This window comes from Cnephaeus nilssonii (assembly GCF_951640355.1).
Source record: "Cnephaeus nilssonii genome assembly, chromosome: 10".
Taxonomy (NCBI): Eukaryota; Metazoa; Chordata; class Mammalia; order Chiroptera; family Vespertilionidae; genus Cnephaeus; species Cnephaeus nilssonii.
This window is the reverse complement of record NC_137081.1, coordinates 25452542-25473532: the sequence shown is the minus strand read 5'-3', so window position 1 is coordinate 25473532 and position 20991 is coordinate 25452542. Positions and strand designations below refer to the sequence as shown.

Sequence of the window (20991 nt, the reverse complement as noted above, 5' to 3'; positions counted from 1 at the left end):
GGGTTGGTTAGGACTTCAACACATAAATTTTAGATGATGCAGTTCACCCCACAATAAGCTGCTGATCCATTTTATCAGTATAACTACCCATCTATCCATCCTTCCTTCCAGTAACCCTGTAGTGCATACAGGTGGAAGGATAACAGACGATCTTATGCAGAATTTTCTTTACAGGAGGCTCTTGAATGTTTTACATAAATGGCCACTAGCTAACTCTCACCAGTTAACCTTTTGATTTGTGAATTGTTCATAACTTCCGCTTCCACCTTATTCCTCTTTTTCACCTTACTGTCCCTCTTTTTCTACTCTTCCCAACGCTTCCCTCATCACCCAATTCACCTGATTTTCCTTCTTCACTGAGCATTTCGCTTGTTATAAGCAGATAGTTCTGCCACCAGATGGTGTGCAAGGATTAGCAAAAGAATTGAAATACGGTGGCCAATGTGTCTGCTTTTCAACATTTTATTTCAGGAAAAAGCTTGATATAACAAGCCAGACAGGAGAGTCTGGGATTGTCTAGATTTTAATTATCCCTACAAATGTCCTCTCCCTTTATTGTGAAAGCAGAAACCTGAGCTGGAAATTTTGAGGAAAAAAGAAACCTATAAAGGTTGATGAATAAGAGTTACTAGGAGATTCTGATCTCAACATTAGACTGAGAGGTGGGAGCAATATTCTTGAGCCAGAGGGCCACTTCCTCAAACAGAAACAACAGAAAGGGGAAAGCCATGGAGTGCAATAAAGCTGTAGAATGACGTTCGTGAAATAGGGACTTTGGCTGTCATCTGACTCAGGAGTTTCCAATGAGACCTGAGCCCAAAAACAGCACGCAGACCACCACCACTTACAATTGGCTTTGTTAGCTTGAACATTGTTGTGTTATTATTACTGTTACTAGAGGCTCGGTGCATGAATTTGTGCACGGGTGGGGTCCCTCAGCCTGGCAGGCGATCGGGGCCAATCGGGCCATCTCACCCAGTCCCGATTGGGGTCTATGGGGGCTGGCCAGCCAGGGAGGGGCTACAGGAGGGCTCCAGGGCGTGTGTGGCCCTCTCACCCAGATCCGATCACCAGACCCCAGCAGCAAGCTAACCTACCAGTCAGAGAGTCTGCCCCCTGGTGGTCAGTGAGTCATAGCAACTGGTGGAGCAGTCAACCGATCAATCCGACACTTACCATATTACACTTTTATTATATAGGATTATTGATTCCCAGCATTTAAACAATCCCAATGTTTTACATAACCATCCACATTTCAGGCTTCTTTTTGGGAATAAAAAATTGGAAGACCTGGCCACACTGGCTGATATTTTTCTCTTGGCAACAGCGTATTATGGCTGAACTGTGGCTGTTTCTTTAGTTGGAACTTGTGATTTACAGTTTGACTCTGTCTCTTCCAACCCTATTGTATTACATCGAACCTTGACCCTCATTTAAAATGTTACCTGTCTCTGCCTCACCCATGAAAAGTATTTGATATGTGACCTTGCTGTCTCATTTCACAGATACAAAACCCAGAGAGGGAAGCAGACAGCAGGTTCAGTGCCACACCCACCCTGTAACTCCCACTGGGCAACCTGCTCATGAATAGAACCCGGTGGGGGAAGAGAGAGAAAGATCCCCATGGAGGAGTGATGCAGTTCAAGCAGAGTCCAGAGGGAAGGTGAACAGTAAAAATGGAAACAGTAACTGCTGCCACCCAATTATAGATAAACTAGAGGCCAGGTGCACAAAATTCATGCATGGAGGGTGTGTGTCCCTCAGCCCAGCCTGCACCCTCTCCAATCTGGGACCCCTCGAGGGATGTCTGACTGCCCGTTTAGGCCCGATCCCGGTGGCATTGGGCCTAAACGGGCAGTCGGACATCCCTCTCACAATCCAGGACTGCTGGCTCCCAACTGCTCACCTGCCTGCCTGCCTAATTGCCCCTAATCGCTTCTGCCTGCCAGCCTGATCACCCCCGAACCACTCCCCTGCCAGCCTGTTTGCCCCTAACTTCCCTCCCCTGCAGGCCTGGTCACCTCTAACTGCCCTCCCCTGCAGGCCTGGTCACCCCTAACTGCCTTCCCCTGCAGGCCTGGTCACCCCTAACTGTCCTCCCCTGAAGGCCTGGTTCCCCCCCCCCCCCCCAACTGTTCTTCCCTGCAGGCCTGGGTCCCTGCAGACCCGGTCGCCCCCAACTTCCCTCCTCTGCCAGCCTGGTCACCCCTAACTGCCCTCCCCTGCAGGCTTGATCGTTCCCAAATGCCCTCCCTTGCAGGCCTGGTCCCTCCCAACTGCCCTTTCCTGCTGGCCATCTTGTGGTGGCCATCTTGTGTCCACATGGGGGCAGCCATCTTTGACCACATGGGGGCAGCCATCTTGTGTGTTGGAGTGATGGTCAATTTGCATATTACTCTTTTATTAGATAGGATAGAGGCCTGGTGCATGGGTGGCGGCCAGCTGGTTTGCCCTGAATGGTGTCCTGGATCAGGGTGAGGGTTCCCTTGGGGCATGGGGTGGCCTGGCCGAGGGGCCTGTGGTGGTTTGCAGGCCGGCCATGCCCTGCGGCAACCCAAGTGGAGGCCCTGGTATCTGGGATTTATTTATCTTCTATAATTGAAACCTGGTAGCCTTGAGCGGAGGCCAGAGCAGGCCAGGAACTTGGCTTCCTCCATTGCCGGGGAAACCCAAGCCTCCTGCTCACTCTGTGGCCGCAGCCATTTTTGTTGGGATTTATTTATCTTCTATAATTGAAACTTTGTAGTCTTGAGCAGAGGCCTGGGCTGGCCAGGGTGTGCAGGAAGCTTGGCTTCCTTCATGCCAGGGAATCCCAAGCCTCCTGCTCGCTCCGCGGCTGCAGCCATCTTGGTTGTGGGTGTAGCGGAGGTACGGTCAATTTGCATATTACTCTTTTATTAGATAGGATTAGAACCATGCATGCCCATGAATGAAAAATGAGGAACCCTAAAGTAAAAACCTTACAGGGAACTTAGAGAGAATGAATAAATACTTGATTAGAAGACCATTGGTTAGCAGTCAAATAAACAAGGGAACTTCTTCCATGCATGACTTAAGCAAGTTTGGGTTGTCTGTAAACTCATTCTTTAAGCATTGGAAAGGTGATTGATGAAGCCAGGTTTTTAAGGAGACAAGGTAGCAAGTCAGCTAGAAATTGAATGGTTTATTACCCAAAGAAATCAACAAAATGCCTTTCTGGGTACGTATGAAATGGCTGTGAGGGACTCTTCCTATCAGAACATGGAACCATTTGGTGAAAGGTGATGGAGGAGGAGTGGAGTGATTCACATGGAGGAAGCAACGTTTTTTTCTTATCCCAATGAAGATAAATGGGAGTATAAATGGGTGGGACAGTCTTCTGGATGATTTATTAATGATAGCAAGCATTTATTTTGAGCTCACTCTGTGCTGGATACTGCACTAAGAAGTTGAATGCACATTACATCCTTCAGCATTACTGACATCATTACTATTGTCATCCCCATTTTACAGGTGAGGAGACTGAGGTCCAGAAAGATCAGGTAATTTTCCAGGTTTATTTAGCTCATAAACAACAGAGCCAGGATTCAAATGCAAGCTCTCAAACTGCCTGTTAGCACAGTCTTCCCACTTAACCACCAAGTTGCTCCACTGCCCTCCACCCCCAGACCCAGATGTGGCTTGGCCTCATGATGGATGCCTGGCATGCCTTGGGCTTAATCTGAAACAGGGATTCAGATACACCATTTTGGCTGGATGGCATGTAAGACATTTGAAATAGCTGAAATTTTAATTTCTGGTAGGTAACAAGCTTGTTTCAGAGAGTCACTAAACTTGAGGACTGGCAGATTGTCAATGAACCTTCATGCTAAGAGCATATATAAATGACTTCAGGGATACTTGTCGTCTGGCAAATCAGATTTCCACTATGGGAATGCTGGTAAAGTCTGTAATAGGATAGGTCCTTGAAGGCTTAAGCAAATGACCTTCTCCTCTTCTCCCTCACCCTCTTCCTCCTCTCCTCCTCCTCTTTCTGTTCCTCTTCTGCCTCCTCCTCCTTTTTTTTCTTCTCCTCCTCCTCCTTTTAGCCACAACAACTCACAAAAAAATGCATTTTACACCACTACCCAGTAGAAGTACATGCAATTGAAACAAAAGTTTCTTGAAACACATACCCTTAATATACATGATTGTTCTGAAATTAGAGATTGCTTGGAAATTAGAGAAAAATGATTACTAGGGCTCCCCCATCTGAACAGCGCAACCATGATTATTTTTATCATTCCTTACCTGCTCTCTATGCTTCTGCCCACCTCCATCCTCCATAGTCGTGTGGCCAGGAGATTGGCTGTGAACCAGTCTGCCTGGTTACAGAACCACAGGATCTCCTGAGTAGAGAGCAGTTTCCTTGAGGTATAAATTTATTTGTTCAAAGCACTTTGACATTTACGTAGTACTTGGCCTTCAGACAGGATGTTGACTGATTTTTATTGAACTTGCTAATATTTTCATTAAGCATTTTTCCTCATTAAAGAATCACACATGTGAATTTTGGAAAATCCAGACAAGTACGAAGAAGAAAATAACATTTATAATTCAACTATTCCAAGATAAACATAATGAACATTATTTCCTTTATATAATTTCTATGCAAGTATAGTTTTACAATGTTGCTATAATATTCTGTGTGCTATTTTATTTATTTATTTTAATGTATGTATTTATGAAGGAAGAGGGAGAGATAGAAACATCCAATGATGAAAGAGAATCATTGCTTGGCTACCTCCTGCACGCCCCCCACTGGGGATGGAGCCCTCAACTCAGGCATGTGCCCTGACCGGGAATCAAACTGTGACCTCCTGGTTCATAGGTCGACGCTCAACCACTGAGCCACACTGGCCAGGCCTGTGTACTATTTTATATTGTTTTTTATTTAAAGTTAACATTATACCATAAGCATTATCACTTATTAAAATCGTTTAACAAATACCATTTAAATTTCTTTTGTTATTGGCAATTTAGGCAGTTTCAGTTTTATATATTTATTTTGGTGTGTGTTACTATAAAGACCTGCAGTAAACATCTAATGCTCGAATATGTACCTACATATTAAGGCACATCCTTAAGAAATATTTTAAAAGTAGACTTACTGGGTTTACAGGCATGGGCACATTTGGACACGTGACACTGACCGCTTAGTCGCCTTTGGGGAAGGTTGGAATTCTAGAGAAGGCCATTGATTTCAAGATGAGAGGGGGTTAGTTATGCAACATCTACATGTGAGGAGTCTCCAAAGAGAGGGGCCGAGACTGGCAGTGTCAGACTGAGAACCTATGTTCCCGAAGAGGTAGGTGAGAGTTGAAAGCCAGGGCAGGAGATGATATGTTTCCTAACAGAGGAAGAAAATAAACCAGCTGAGGGTGGGTGTGACCCAGTTGGTGCATATAGGTGTCCAGGTGTGGGAGGAGCTGGGAAATCCCACAGAATGGTGTTTGTCTTCTTGGCTTTTTTTTTTTCCTGAGAGTTAGGGAGTGAGGATGGAAATGGGGACGATGAGGGATTTTGGTGGTGACCTGCAATAACCTGTGTAGGAAATAAAAGGGGGTTTTGCTTAGTGAAGAGGTATCGTTTACATGAAGAGGTATCTGGAAAGTTTCTAAGTAACACCGGTGATTCATCTGAGCTGGACCAGCATAGATTTATGGCTGAACCAATCTGCAAAGTGCCTGCTGTCTCAGTAGAGAAGCAAAGACAAGAGTGGAGGGGCTTGTCTGGGCTGGGAATTTGCAGTGGTGGCAGAAGTTGGAAAAGGGGCAAAGTTGGTAAAGACCCTAGCAATAGGATTGTTTAAGTGAAGTATCATGAGATCCGACCACAAGAGGAAGGGCCTGTCAGGTTGATGGAATTGGAGGAAAGGGACATAATCTGTGTATTTATATTTGCAGCTCGGATCCTGAAATATAAGCCATTTCTGAAAGGGGGTATTCATGGTGTGACAGTATTGGGACAGGAAAAAGTCCTGGATACCCCTCTTCTTGGAAGCTGGTTGTGGGTCCACTACATGGGTTTAGGTCAGGATCAAGGAGATTTTCAAACATTAAGAACCAAAGCTGCTATTGGAAGTGTTTGTTGTTTATCTTCAACTGGAAGGAAGATGCTAGTTGGTGGGAATGCAGATTGGTGCAGCCACTACGAAAAACAGCATAGAGTTTACTCACAAAATTAAAAATGGATCTGCCTTATGACCCAGTGATTTCACTTTTGGGGATTTATCCAAAGATATCCAAAATACTAATTTGAAAAGATATAGGCCTCCCTATGTTCATTGCAGTGTTATTTACAATAGCCAAAATACAGAAGCAACCTAAGTGCCCATCAACAGATGAGTGGATAAAAATGCTGTGGTACATTTACACAATGGAATGTTACTCGGCCATAAAAAAGAATGAAATCTTACCATTTGTGACAGCATGAATAGACCTAGAGGGTATTATGCTCAGTCAAATAAGTGAGTCAGAGAAAGATGAATACCATGATTTTATTTATATATGGAATCCAAAGAACAAAATAAATGAACAAACAGAATGGCAACAGACTCATAGATACAGAGAGCAAACTGGTGGTTGCCAGAGGGAAAGGGGTTAAGGGGTGTGTGAAAGAGGTGAAGGGATTAAGAAGTATTAATTGATAATTACAGAGTAGTCACAGGGTTGTAAAGTATAGAGAATATGGTCAATAATATTGTAATAACTATGTATGGTGCCAGGTGGGGTACTGGAAATATCTAGGGAACACTATGTAAAATTTATGATTGTCTAACCACAAGGTGTACACCTGAAACCAATACAAAATAAAATGGAGAGAAAAAATAAATTTAAAAAATAGAAGGAAAATGCTAATACTGGCTCAGAGCAGCAGCCCAAATAAATACATTGGTACTGGTCTGCTTTGTGCTCCCTTCAAAGGCTTAATGGCACCTCTCTAGACATGCTTCAGAAATATATGATGAAGAAAACAGCCAGTTTCTGCTCTAGATCAAGGTGATAATTTTGGGCTGTGCTCACTAAGGTCAACCATTGTTGTAGGGAATACTCTGAGGACAAGGAGCGCTTGGATTAACTTTACATGTTTGGATTTGAGGGATCATGTGGGGGCAGAACCAGACCCCTCCAAAGGGCTGCTGACATATGTGTTTCCTTCTGGGACAGGGATGGGAGCTGTTGGTGCAACAGGGTGCCCACTTGAGGCCAGAGCATTTTGGTCAAATGTAGGCAGTCAAGCTGGCTCAGTCAACTTCACTGGATTTTCTGGTTATTTCTGGAGTTGGTGTTTGCAGGTATTACCAGTCTCTCCATTACCCCTTTGTTCTCAGCAACATTATTGAAAGGAAATGTCCGGTGGTTGTTTTCTGAAGTCAGATGAAGTTTGTTGAGGATGTCAACTCGAATTTAACTTGGCTCTTTGTAATTATTGAAGAAAACCACCCAATTGCCTTTTTTCCTGCTCTCAAGCTAATGCTAATCAAAAATGGTATTTGATTAACCTCTTGAAACATCTGCCTTGAAGGACTAAATTGATAAATTGGATGAAATCAATTGCTGGAGATGATGACTCTTGTGAATCACTGGGATTCATTCTGCCGAGTCTCTCGAGCTGTTAAATCTGGGCGAGATGTAACAGACACCAGGCACCAGTGCAGGACCTGAGAGACCCAACTCTTTCAGCACTGTCTTATGCAGTGCAATTACTGGATAAACTTGGACCTATTTGTTGCTTCTTTTGAATTTGGAATGCATTTTTATATTTTGTATGGGCTCATGGATATGTGTATTATGTCCCTGATTATCCTTTCCCTTTGAATTTGTTGTTAGAATGAAAAAAATGCTCCTTGTTTATTGTTCTCCATTGTTGATCCATGTGTAAAAAGATAGGCACCTGTTCTTGAGTGAAAGTTGCAACATAGAGGAACTAGAAAGTGTTCTACAATTAAACTCAGCAATAGTTATAGCCTCTCGCTGGGACTTGGGCATTGATCTGAGTGCCCCAAATTAAAAGAACGTAGAGCCTATGGAGAAATATGGAAAAATTGCAACCATGACGACTTTGGCATCTGAAAACAGGACCAAGAAGGAAAAGACGTGAAACCAGGGTTATTTCTTCTGGAAGGAAAAGATTCAGGCACAACTTAAAGGCTGTCTTCAAATTTGTGAAGTTAGCTGTTATTCCGAGGATAGTGATGTCTTTTTATGCACTCTGTGGATAAAATCAGGGAAAATCCATTTAATTTGAACTGATTTAGATTAAACTGATTTTGAAGAGATTAGATTAAATGGGGAGAAGAAAACTTTCTGTCAGGAAATGCAAAGTGAACATTAAGAAAAAATGTGTGGGTTTCATTTCTCTAACAAAAATCTGCTTATTCACGAAATATCAGACGGAATACTCTTATCCATTGGTGATCATCCAAAAAAAGGGCTTGTTCTCAAGATTCTAAGGTTTTATTCTATCACCATTCAACTTTGTACTTTTAGAATGCCACTTTTATGATTATTCTAGAGGCCTGGTGCACGTATTGGCTGGCGATCAGGGCTGATCGGGGCCATCTAGCCCAGTCCTGATCGGGCCAGCCTGCAGGGGGGGGGGGGGGGGGGGGGACCACAGGATTTGGCTGGCAGAGGAAGGTTGGCTGTGGGAGCACACTGACCAGCAGGGGGCAGCTCCTGCATTGAGCGTCTTCCCCCTGGTGGTCAGTGCATGTCATAGCGACTGGCCAGTTGTCCAGGTGTCCAGTCGTAATGGTCACTTAGGTTTTTATATATATAGATAGCCTTAGAAGCAAAAACACCTTTCTTGATATGATTCTTAGAAAATAGTAACTGTGTTGCATTATTGGGTTACCTATACTTGCTCTGATAGTGAAATGGGTATTTAAGAAAATGCTGTGTCTTAAAATTCCAGACTGAGGGTAATTTTTCTTAAAGATAGTAGGCATGTAGGGCTCTGTAACTTGCTTTCTCTTTATTTACCATGTCTTGGTCTTCAAGACCTTGTTTAAACATATGTTTCCTTTCTAAGGAAGAGATAGTTTATTAAGAAGACCTCAAATTCTATAGGTTGGGGGTAGGGAAAGTGCTGAGGAAAGCCTGGTTTCTTTTGGCCCTCAGACATTGCCACCAATTGAGTTTGTATGACTTAGACCATGATGTTCAGAGCCAAACCTTTTCAATAAAAGGAGTTAAATATTGTATTTGTAAAAAGTTTAAAAAATTAATTATTTTAGTTCTCAGTATACAGGGTGTCCCCCCAAAAATGTATACACTATTAAAATCTGATAGCTCAGTTGATATTTCTTTCTTTTCAGATTTAACCTATTGGAATTAATAATTATTCAAAGTGTATATACATTTTTTGGGACACCCTGTATTGAATACTGGAAATTTGCTAAGAGAGTACATTTCAGTGCTTTCATCACACACGCAAAAATGGTAACTATGTGAGTTGATACCTTAATTAGCTTGACTGTAGTAATCACTTTGCTATGCACATGTATTAATCATGATGTACACCTTAAGTATGTACAACTTTTATTAAAAATGACAGTGTATGGCCCAGTCAGTGTAGCTCAGCGGTTGAACATCAACTCAGGAATCAAGAGGCCACCAGTTCGATTCCTGGTCAGGGCATATGCCTGGGTTGTGGGCTTGATCCCCTTGTGGGGGTCATGCAGGAGGCAGCCAATCAATGATGTTTTTCTCTCATTAATGTTTCTATATCTCTCTATCCCTCTCCCTTCCTCTCTGTCAAAAAATCAATTAAAAAACATTTTTAATGACAAAATATGGTCCCCTTCTCACTTTCCCCTCTTCTTCATCCTCATTTCTTTCCCTTACTTCTCTCCTTTATTTCTCTATTATTGTGTGTCTATAGTAGTGATATGGAACTAGGATATAACTTTTGAAGTAAACTCTTCCACTGTTCTTAACATTTTCTTTTTGCTTGTGAAGGACGAATTTAATGTGTTCTTAAAAGAATTATGTACTTCCTTGACATATATTTCTCCCTATCCTGCATTTGTGACTCATAAGAGGAATTTTAAAAAGAACTTATCTTTCCCCTATAATATAAATAAACTTTGTGGTGTCCACATTTCTTTGATTCTCTGAGGGGCTAAAGATAATTTCAGAGAGGGGATTGTTTTCAGGCTGGGAAGTCTTTTTTCATCGGTTCAGAATTATAATCCTTTGTACACCTGGCCACTGAACATTAGTGTCTACATAGAATGATTTGGTTGACCAGGTTCTGTTTTCTTCTCTGTCCCCCCTTTGTTATAGATACATTTCATATTGCTCTTCAGTCGACAAGGGAAATTACGGCTGCAGAAATGGTACACAACTCTCCCCGACAAGGAAAGGAAGAAGATCACCCGGGAGATTGTTCAGATTGTGCTCTCTCGTGGTCAGAGGATGAGCAGTTTTATTGACTGGAAGGAGCTAAAACTTGTTTATAAAAGGTGTGAGTAACTTTATGAGAACTGAATTTATTTCTTGTTACTGATTTGGTTTGTTTAATCTGGAGCATTTTAGGTTGCAACACCAATTTCATCATTTACTGAAATCTTTAAAGACTGGAGCCCAAATAACTATACCCATAGACTAACTAGGAAAGAACTCTCATTTATTGAAAGGCCTTTGATGTGCCAGGATGGAGTCTAGATACTTAATCTACAGGTTGATAATGCACTCTGGCATCCTTATGAGCACCTACTGTATTCCCACTGTCCTAGTGGCTGTGGATACACTAGTGAACAGGACACAGGACATTCCTGCTCTCATGGCACTTACTCATTTGTTAAGTAAACAAAATTTTTTTCATTTAGTAATAAGTACTATGGGGAAAATGCAGATTAGTGTGCTGCAGAAATGAAAAACTCTCTTTATTGTTATTATTACTCATATTTGCAGATGAAGAAACTAATGCCACAGAGAGTTTATATAATTAGTCCCCACTCACAGTAACTGAGTGGTAATTGGCAGAACCAGAATTCAAATTCAGATCTTTCTGGCTTTAAATCCTATCTATTCTCTCTTTATTGTACCTGCTTGCATGGGAAGACCATACTGGGAAGAAACCTAAATTTATAGATGAGAAAACTGAGACCCCAAGAGATAGAGTCATTTTGCCCATTAAGACCTAGATAACTGGTACCCAAGCCAGGATCAGAACACAGAAAACATGACCCTGCATCCAGCATCTTCATGCAACTTCCAGAAGGAAAACACGTTAGAAAAACTCTTGCAAGGAGTGTTTATAAGGAGTGTTTGAAGGAGAAAGACAGAGTAACCTCTACAGACTACATTTAATGTATTAAATGACTAGAAAGTGGGATCCAAGGTCAACATTTTTAGTATTTGCTGACAAGAAGTTTGCCTGTATTCTCCACCTGCTAGTTTTCTAAAACATTGGGTTCAATTGTATTTTAAATCATTATATAAAGAACTAGAGGCCTGGTGCATGGATTCATGCACTGGTGGGGAGCATGGCCTGTGGGGATTGGCCCGCTGTGGGAGCGCCGCTCATCCCGGTCAGCCAACCAGCTGTGGACCCGCCCTCTGAGCGGCTGCTCCCACTGTGGGAGCACACGGACCACCAAGGGGCAGCTCCTGTGTTGAGTGTCTGCCCCATGGTGGTCAGTGGGTGTCATAGCGACTGGCCGACCGGTCATTCTGGTCATTCTGCCATTTGGCTGCTGAGCTTTTATATATATAGATAGGCTTCAGTGGTTCTCTTGACTGATATTACAGGTACTGGGTGTACAACAGTGAATAAGGCAGACTCTGTGCCTGCCTTTGGGAAACCACTGATATGGTGGGGGAGAAAGGCCATGAAATGGACAATGAAGAAACCTGATGCTCTGAAGGTGGAGGCACAGGGATGCATAACAGGGGTGTCCAATCCAGTCAGAGAGGATAGACATTTCTTGGCAGAAATGACATCCAAGCTCAGAGCAACAGGACAAGTAAGAGCCACACGAATGGGGTAGGGAAGTATTTTGGGTAGAAGATACACACAGAAGAAATCCATAGAAGAAACACACAGGACTATGATTTTGAGATATGGAATGTGATGAATAATGATTTCATTCTTGGATGGGAAGCAGGAGGTAACTGCATCTTTATTGGGGAAAATCTACCTTCAGGTCGTTTTTTTTTTTGTTTTTTGTGTTTTTTTTCAGGTCGTTTAATGGGTCATCATATTTACTTTTTTTTCTTTTCAAGGTATGCTAGCTTATACTTTTGCTGTGCAGTAGAAAGTCAGGACAATGAGCTCTTGACACTAGAGATTGTGCATCGTTATGTGGAGTTGCTGGACAAGTACTTTGGAAATGTAAGTTGTTCTGGTCTAGTAGAATCAGTAGGTCTCCATCTCAGCTCTTATTTCAGTCTGTCTTCCATCACATTCCTTCTCTCTCTCAAGTGTAAAATATGAATTGCATTTGTACCAAGGATCAGAGAACAAGGCTTTCCCCACTTTCTATAATTCCTAAATGACAGATTTCAAGGCAAATGATGTCCCTGTCTTCAGACCACAACGCTTGAGACCTTTTTTAATGCACTAGAGTGCAATTGTGAAAAATTCCTTCTTTGTCATGGACTGTCATCTCTCTTCTAGTTTATTCTTTTAGTCCCTCTCTGGCTTCTTCTACTAAGTTACACGTTCTTTAATATTATTTATGCATGAGAATAAAAACAACAAAAATAATACCCTTTCCTTTCACGTTGCTGTTTTCTCTCCTTGCCCCCCAGTAATGTCTCATAGGAGGTGGCCCAACCCACTGAACTCATTCACTCTGCAGCAGCTCACAGCTTGGGTTCCAACTCTGCGGCTCCAAGGAAGTCAGTTACCACCCGCCTCTCCCTAGTGGCCGACACCAGTGACTCTTCTTAAATCTTTACTTGCTTAATCTCCTGCAGCACTGGACCCTGGCTCACCACAATTCTTTCTTTAAATTTGCTCCTTTTTATTTTGCCAGGACACTGAATTCTGCTAATGGCCCCTCCTGGCTTCTTCCCCTGAGCTCCCTCCCTCCTCCTGCTCCCTAAATGCCCTGCTGCTCTTCCTACTCTGGTGTGTCTACCTGATTTTCTCTCCTGGAAACCTGTTACCAGGCGACTGTTTCTCACTTTGCTGAAGATGCTCTTCGCTGGGCTTCTCAATCATCTCAGTCTTCAGTGCAACAAGAACCAAACTCACCTTCTGTTTTGTCTTGTGATTGAATTTATTGTGTCTCAGGATCCTTTCAGCTTTCTCCAACCTTTGCTACAATCTGCCTCTGTCTATTAAAACTAGGCTAAAATTCCTCTCCTTCGTTCCTGTCACTAGTCTAGGTTTTTTTTGTGATCATACTTTTGCTTCTCTTTGAAGTCTCATCTCTGGCCCTCACCTGGCCTATTGGTTACCATCTTCCTTACAAACCATAGATCCAGGGTGACATTCCTCCTCAGTCACGCTCCATCAAAAATTCAAACTTCTTAGCCTGCTATTAAAGCTTTCTAAACCTTGGTCCCAGGCCACTTCTCCCACTCTCTCACTTTTCTCTCTTTACATCCCTGACACACCCAGTGCTCCAGCCACATGGGCCAGCGCGGTACTATCCTTCACTCGCACGGGATTTGCTTGGCCATTGAACTGCTAGTCTTTCATGATCGTGACCTAGGACTGACTTTGTTTTTTCAACACTTGTAACCAGCTCTGGACCATATTTTAGCAACCGTTCCAGAAACAATGAAAGTAGTTCACACTCCAAGTAAATAAACATTGGATTTGGAAAAAGATTTGGTAAATGATTTCTTGCTCACTGAAGATTTTTATTTTGTGTTATTAGGAGCACTTACTTCCACAAGAGTTTTCTGTATTCCATTTAATGGAATGGGCGGCATTTACAGTATTGGTTGGGTTTTTATCAGATTTGTTGCAACTTTTTTTATAGGCTGAGTACTTGAAAGGTTTCTGAAAGAATTTTCCTGCTGTCTCTCCTTCCCTCCCTATTCTTCCCCCCTTTTTCCTTTGTGAATTATGATAAGACCGAAGTGTTGCTTCAGGGACATGAGGTTGTTGGTCTGTATAGCGGTAATGAGACAGCTAGATCACTCTTCTTTCTCTTTCTCCTGGTCCCCTAAGATTTTTTTTTTTTCATTTTTGAAAGAGAGATTTGCAAAAACATAATAGCATATTTTTATATTTGAGATTATTTGATGTTATGCTTTCTGTCATTCAGATGAATTCTGACATTTTGGTACTTCCTTTTCAAATAACCTCCAGGCTCGGCCTTTTGCAAAGGCCTGTAGGAGTTCCACAGGATTCGCCTTGTCCCCCTCATTTCTGCACTCTGGTCTGACCTGTTGTGTTTTTCTGGATTAATCCAGCTATGACAATGTGAACTGGGGCTGAATGTTGATCTGGATCTTACCTGACCAAATTGAGGGTACTTCACAACACGTGGCTTTCTCAAGAAAATTAGATTCCCCTTCACTAACCCGAGGCTCATTTAAAGTACAGGGAGAGTCAGAATGAATTCCTGTTTCACTAACATCAATCTTTCATCCTGTTTGGGCAGACCTTTAGGAGGATCCAAAATTTAATTCACTAAAAAATTCAATGAATCTTTCATTAAGCTAAGAGCAGCTAAGAGCAGTTCAAGGCTATTTGCCCAGTAGGTGTTCAATCCTTATTAATTAACAGTGGTGAGCAAAGCATACTGATTCTCATTGACATCTCTCAGGAACATTGCCTTTGGTTCACTTTCTCTCTTGTGTTATTACTGAAGGTTTCCTTGAATTCTGTCCTTCTGTTATCTAAGAGAAAACTTTGTACTGAGCTTCTCTTATATATAGCACTGGAAAAATATTACCTTCTGATGACAGATAAATCAAAATCTCTGGCTACTGATTTAAGTTATGTATTTTTTTAGCACTTTTCAATTCCAAGGAGATTTACAAGGATTAACCAGTTAATCTTTCGATTTGCAGTAAGTAGCATTAACCCCAGTTTATAGAGGCTATAAATGCTCCAGGTCTCACGGTAGATAAGGGTCTGCTCCGGGATTTCCAGACCTGCCTATTTCCCCATCTTAGACTCTTGGCCAGTTTTCTCTGATGTCCTCAGAAGGTGTGGCTATTGCTGTCTTGGAGCGCTTGGATCTCCATGGAGGGGATTTTCTTATAGGAAGAGGTTAATAGAAATATTTACTTTGCTAACCCCATAGGGCTATTGTGAGGATCAAAGGAACAGTGCAGTTAACAATACTTTCTAAATTGTCCATTGCTATTTAGCTATACCTTGCATTAGGGTTATTTTATATATAGTTTTATACATTTATTATATATTACTTGCTATTTTTTGTATTTACTTTAGAAGATAGTTCAGTAAGGGAAGGTCCTTCTTAGATTTTATCCAAAAGGATTTAGTTATTGAAATACCAGAAATATTCTTGCTACATCACATATTCTAAGAGAAGACCCTTACTCCAAATTATAGTAAAGCATAAGGCTTGAAGATCAAATATAAAGTGTACTGGGGCAGGGTGGTTAAGGTGGAATTAGAAGTATCTGAAAGAAAGAAAAAAAGGAAGTATTTGAGTAATCAGGCAGTAGCTGAAGAACCTGCATTTAGACTAAGGTTCCCCTGAAATGTTTTCTCTTCTTATTCTGTGATACATAGCCCTTGGGGTTAGACTCAAGAAATAGCCACAAAGTAGAATTTTGGAGTTGCTGTATATGAAATAGCTGCTCATGGGTAATGTTCTCTATCATTCCAATAGAACTTGTGCATCCATTTCCCTTATGACCTAGAGATAGTAACTGTATATCCAAGTTGTGTGTGCATGTGCATGCCTAGTGTGCCTGTGTTTTGTGTGTATTTGGCTTTGCACACCACTTCACGTTACCCCTATCCCTTGAACTGAGGTGCAGTCAATTAATTGCCCCATGGCTGCTGGGGAGCTCTACAGGCATGGGAGGGGCAGCTGCTCTGAGAGTGGGGTGTGAGAAGTTCTCAGAGAGCTTGCATTAGTTTCAGGTTCACTTTGCAGAGTTATGGCTCCTGGTTTCTCCTAATGAAGTCCCTGCCTGTCTTGGATTCCTGGTCTACGCCTGCCTTGAACTCTGAGGTTCCTCAGCTCTTGTTACTGTAACTCCCGATTTCCTGCTTCTTCCAACTTCTGGTAACTGCTTACTTCTCCTATTTTCTTTCATGTGCCTGGTGTCTGATCTGCTATGCTTTCTCTTTATCTAGATTGCTTAATATTAAAAAGTGCTGCATATTTTTACATATCCTTCTAGACATAAACTTTTAAAAATAAAATGGAATTACATTATGCACATTATTTTGCAACTTTCTTTTTCCTCTTACAACGTTCTTTTTCCTCTTGCCTGATATGTCCCAAGCACTCTATACTTCTTTTTAAAAAAATTAATTTATTTTCCAGTTACAGTTGACATACACTATGATAGTAGTTTCAGGTGTACAACATAGTGATTAGGCATTTATATCCCTTATGAGGTCATCCCCCCGATAAGTCTAGTACCTATGTGAAATACTTCTTAAACAAATGTAGGTGGATGGGGGCAGGGGAGATAAACCATTCAAGGAGCTTGAAAAGGAATCATCAGAGATGGAGGAAGAGGACAGGCCTTGAATGGGATTGCTACAGTCAGGGAGCAGGAGAGAGGACATTTTCAGGGACGAGATTGGTAAAGAGTTTCCAAAGCTCCAGTCTGCTGAGAGGTAGGGGTCAGGGAGGACTGAAATCTTGCCATTCGCAGACCTTCAGGAGGCTGTGGGAATGGAGAGTTAGGTGTCAGTGAGTTGAAGGAAATAGCAAGGAGAGTGCCTGAGTGGCTGTTGGGTTAAATAATTAGAAATGAGCTTTATTTGGATTATGGGGAGTAGTCTTACCACTGCTTCACTTGACCAAATCTATGGCAGTGTCATTGGTTTGCCACATGTCCAGCATCATTAGCATCACCTGGGACCCTGTAAGAAGTTCAAACTCTCGGGCTTAGCCAGGCACACTGAACTAGAAACTCCAGGCCTACAATTCACTAGTTCGATTTTTCTGTCCTTCACATGCTATCTGATATTTTTATCTTTGGTATGCCACATGGGTGTTACTTGAAAAGCTCGAGACACTGGTATATGTTTCCCTTGATATCACTGCAGGTTTATAAAAACATTTGTTGATGTTTTAACGTGGCTTCTGGGTGATTTAGACATATTCTGAAGGTTGAGAGCCACTGGCCTGTGACATAATTTTGAGAAAAATTAGCACAATTGAGGTCTGAAGTGTGACCCTCTGAGGGTCCTAAAGCTAGGAGCCCAGACTCACGAGCAGAGAGCAGGAGAATGGAAGCACTGCCCCCGAGCCTGAAATGTAGTGGGGCTCAGCTTTCATCTGTGCAGATCGAAATATGAGCCGGGCGGCCTCATTCCTCCACTGAGTCTCAAATCTTTTGTTGTGACATTAAACATTACCTAAGTACAGGCTCTGCTTTAATGGAATGTGATTTTACTACTTTTATTAAAGGCCTACAATTCACTAGTTTGATTTTTCTGTCCTTCACATGCTATCTGATATTTTTATCTTTGGTATGCCACATGGGTGTTACTTGAAAAGCTCGAGACACTGGTATATGTTTCCCTTGATATCACTGCAGGTTTATAAAAACATTTGTTGTTGTTTTTTCTCCTACCAGGTCTGTGAACTGGATATTATCTTTAATTTTGAAAAGGCTTATTTTATCCTGGATGAATTTATAATAGGTGGAGAAATTCAGGAAACGTCCAAGAAATCTGCTGTCAAAGCCATTGAAGATTCTGATATGTTACAGGAGGTCAGTACTCAGTTTCTCATGCAATGGGAAAAGATGATGATGATGATTATAATGGTGGTGGTGGTGGTGGTGATGGTGATGATGGCAGTGATGTTGATGGTGGTGGTAGTGGCAGTGGTGGTGATGGTGGTAGTGGTGGTGGTGGTAGTTATGGTGGTAGTTATGATGGTGATGGTGGTTGTGGTGGTGGTAGTGGTTGTGGTGGTGGTAGTGGTAGTGGTTGTGGTGGTGGTGGTAATTAAATATTAGCCAACACTTATTAAGTGCTTACTCTGTGTTGAGTACAGTTTCCAAGCAACTTACATGTATTAATTTATTTAATTATCACAGCAACTCTAAGAGGTAGGTAGTATTGTTACCCTCATTTGAAAGATGAGTAAACTGGGGCACAGAGAGGTTAAGTGATCTGCTGAACGTCACACAGCTACTAAGTGTGGAATAGACATTTGAATCTAGGCACTTGGGCTCCAGAGTCTTCGCTTTTCATGTTGGAGCTTTTCAGTGAGGATACCTCCCTATCAAAAAGCTATCAAACACTTGGTGATATTCCTTACAAGAATAATTTTATGAGGGGTATAAAAACTTTCATTAAAGTATCTGTGCTGCCCCAGAAAGGAGAATAGAAGCACATCGTTATTTCACTTGCCAGGGCTATTAGAGCTTTATTCTTGAAGAGGGCATTTATCATTTTAATTAAAATTTCTTACACCTCCTCAGGAGGCTGTGTGTGGGCTCTGATTTGCATAAATTAATTGGGAATACTGAGGCTTGCTTGCCAAGGTATAAAAGGGCCCTGAAGCATCCATTTGTTTGTGCTCCTGACTCTGTGATGCTCATGTAAAGTAGTGTGGGGCTTTGCTTTTAGATGTAGTCCAGATTGGGATAAAGGAACTTACCTCCATGAGTCCCGTCAGTTTTCCCAGGAACACTGTGAAAAATAGCACATCACCCCACTGGCCTTTGACCTCCTAAATGAGATAATCCAACCCAGCTCTGCCGCCTCTGGGTACTTCTTCCCACAGCATCCATGGGTCTTGCCCTCTTTCTATTTTCATAACAGCAGGTCAAGAGATTCCAGGGTGTTACAAAGTACTAGTATCTTTGAAAAATTGGCATTAAAGCCATTCTTCCTACTGTTTTAAAGGAATAAACTGATTAAGTTAATAAAACAACGTGAGGAATGATTTCCCAGCAACTGTGTTTGCACGTCTTTGAGCTGATTACTTGTTCCTGCCCATCTAGGGCACCAGTCCTTGAATACTGAGAAAGACGTCTGTTTGAGTTTGCCTGTGCCAGGTAGGAGGCCGATGTATTTATTGCTAGAGGTGTTCTCACCTCAAAAAATGCACATAAACTTTCTGCTGTTTACTTGACTCTCTCCAAATGCTATAGAAAGGGAGTTTTGCAAGATACTTGAGAAATCAGTGGCTTGGAAATTCCACAGAACAACCATCCTTTCACTATGCCAGGAGGTTGTTTATAATTCTATCCGAGGGCTCTTACTGTGGAGTCTCCCTGTAGGAGAAATAGACTTGCCTGGCCAGTGTGGCTCAGTGGAGGTCAGGGTTTGATTCCATCAGGGCTCATGCCTGGGTTGTGGGCTCGATCTCCAGTAGGGGGTGTGCAGGAGGAGGCTGATCAGTGATTCTCTCTCATCATGGATATTTCTCTCTCCTCCTCTCCCTTCCTTTCTCTGAAATCAATAAAAATATATATATTTTTAAATATAGGAGAAACAGACTTTAAACAGGGTCTTTGGGCACTTAGGTAATTAAAATTTCTTGAATTGGTGCCAAGACACACCTAGGGTGTTTTGAACACCCCTGTTCCCCCACCCCCTAGGAAAATGTTTTAAAGAGATTGCAGTGTATCTAGTATTTCTAGTTCCATTTAAATCTGGAAGCAAGTATTTCAAGAGAGAGCCCTTTCACAATTTTAAACACGAATTGGTAGTTCATGTCCCCTGTGATTGAGTGGAAGGTCCTGATGAGTAGGTCTCGGGGGGCCCTGTGTCCCCATAGTGAGCTGGCAGTGCCACGACTGCCCTATAAATCTCGTTGGTTTAACAGCACCTGCCAAATCGAAACAGCATTATCGGTATTCTGATTCAGGCTAAGTCAATGAACATTTGGGGAGCTGGTTAAAAAATTGACTTTGTATATCTGGTTTGCTTTGTAAGTTCAGGGAAGTTTAAATGAATTCGCACAAGTAATATAATCACATAAAGAAAAAAAAAATACTGCTTTCTTTTTTTTTCTCCTGTCCTTGGGACCTAAACACACATATTTGTAGTTACTAAAGGTTAAGGGAATAACCTTAAGATTAAAGTAATAACAATGCTTTCACTTTAACCCAATTGAAAACCTGCATGTAGCCCCTGGGACTTTCTCTGGACCCCTTAAGAAAAGGCTGTCTTCCCATATATACAGTCTTAAATCTCCAAATGCTGAAAGCTTATTCTGAGTATGCTAGGGCAAGATGTTGATAATGTGCAAGTGAATGAACAGTTGAATTGGTCGGGGATGGCTTTAGGCATTATCTTATTTTGAAGGTAACAACTACGAATTGCGGATGACAGGTGCAAAGTGATTAGAAGGAAAAAGAAACCCTGAAAGAAGATAGTGATCTTGAATCATAGAGGTTGCAGTTCCTGAGATTACCAATGCGTGACAAACAGATGTTTTGACCACAGAATAAGAAAGCAAGTTTAGAAGGGAGTCTGTTCCTACAAGCTCAAGACAATACCAACCTCATGCATTATTGGTTCATGTAACTTGAGTAGCAGCATGGCTCAGGAAGGGCAGCCACGCAGTCTTAGCAGACTGAATTCACCAGTGCCTGTAAGTAGGGGCCAATGAATTGTGGCGTCAGCAAGGTGACAACTCCAGGGTATCTTAACTGCACAGAAGAAGTAGCCAGACAATGAATACATTATAGAAGGTGTCAGGCACTTAATGACTGGAAACCATATGCTCTTGCTCTGGATTTTGCGATAGTTGTCATCTTTTAAAAATAAGCCAGTCAGTGAAAGAAAAATACCACATGATCTCACTCATTTGTGGAATATAAAGAACATTATAACCTGATGAACAAAAATAAATACAGAGGCAAAGAAGCATCAAAC

The 20991-nt window shown here is 41.9% G+C and overlaps 1 protein-coding gene across 1 annotated transcript in view; it reads left to right on the top strand.

Moving 5' to 3' along the window:
• The window catches only part of AP1S3 (adaptor related protein complex 1 subunit sigma 3), a 55287-nt gene that overhangs the window by 30238 nt on the left and 4058 nt on the right, over positions 1-20991 (top strand). The window contains exons 2-4 of the mRNA XM_079783017.1: positions 10311-10489; positions 12255-12363; positions 17730-17867. Of these exons, the coding sequence (XP_079639143.1) occupies positions 10311-10489; positions 12255-12363; positions 17730-17867 (426 nt within the window). The remainder of the gene's footprint in view (positions 1-10310; positions 10490-12254; positions 12364-17729; positions 17868-20991) is intronic.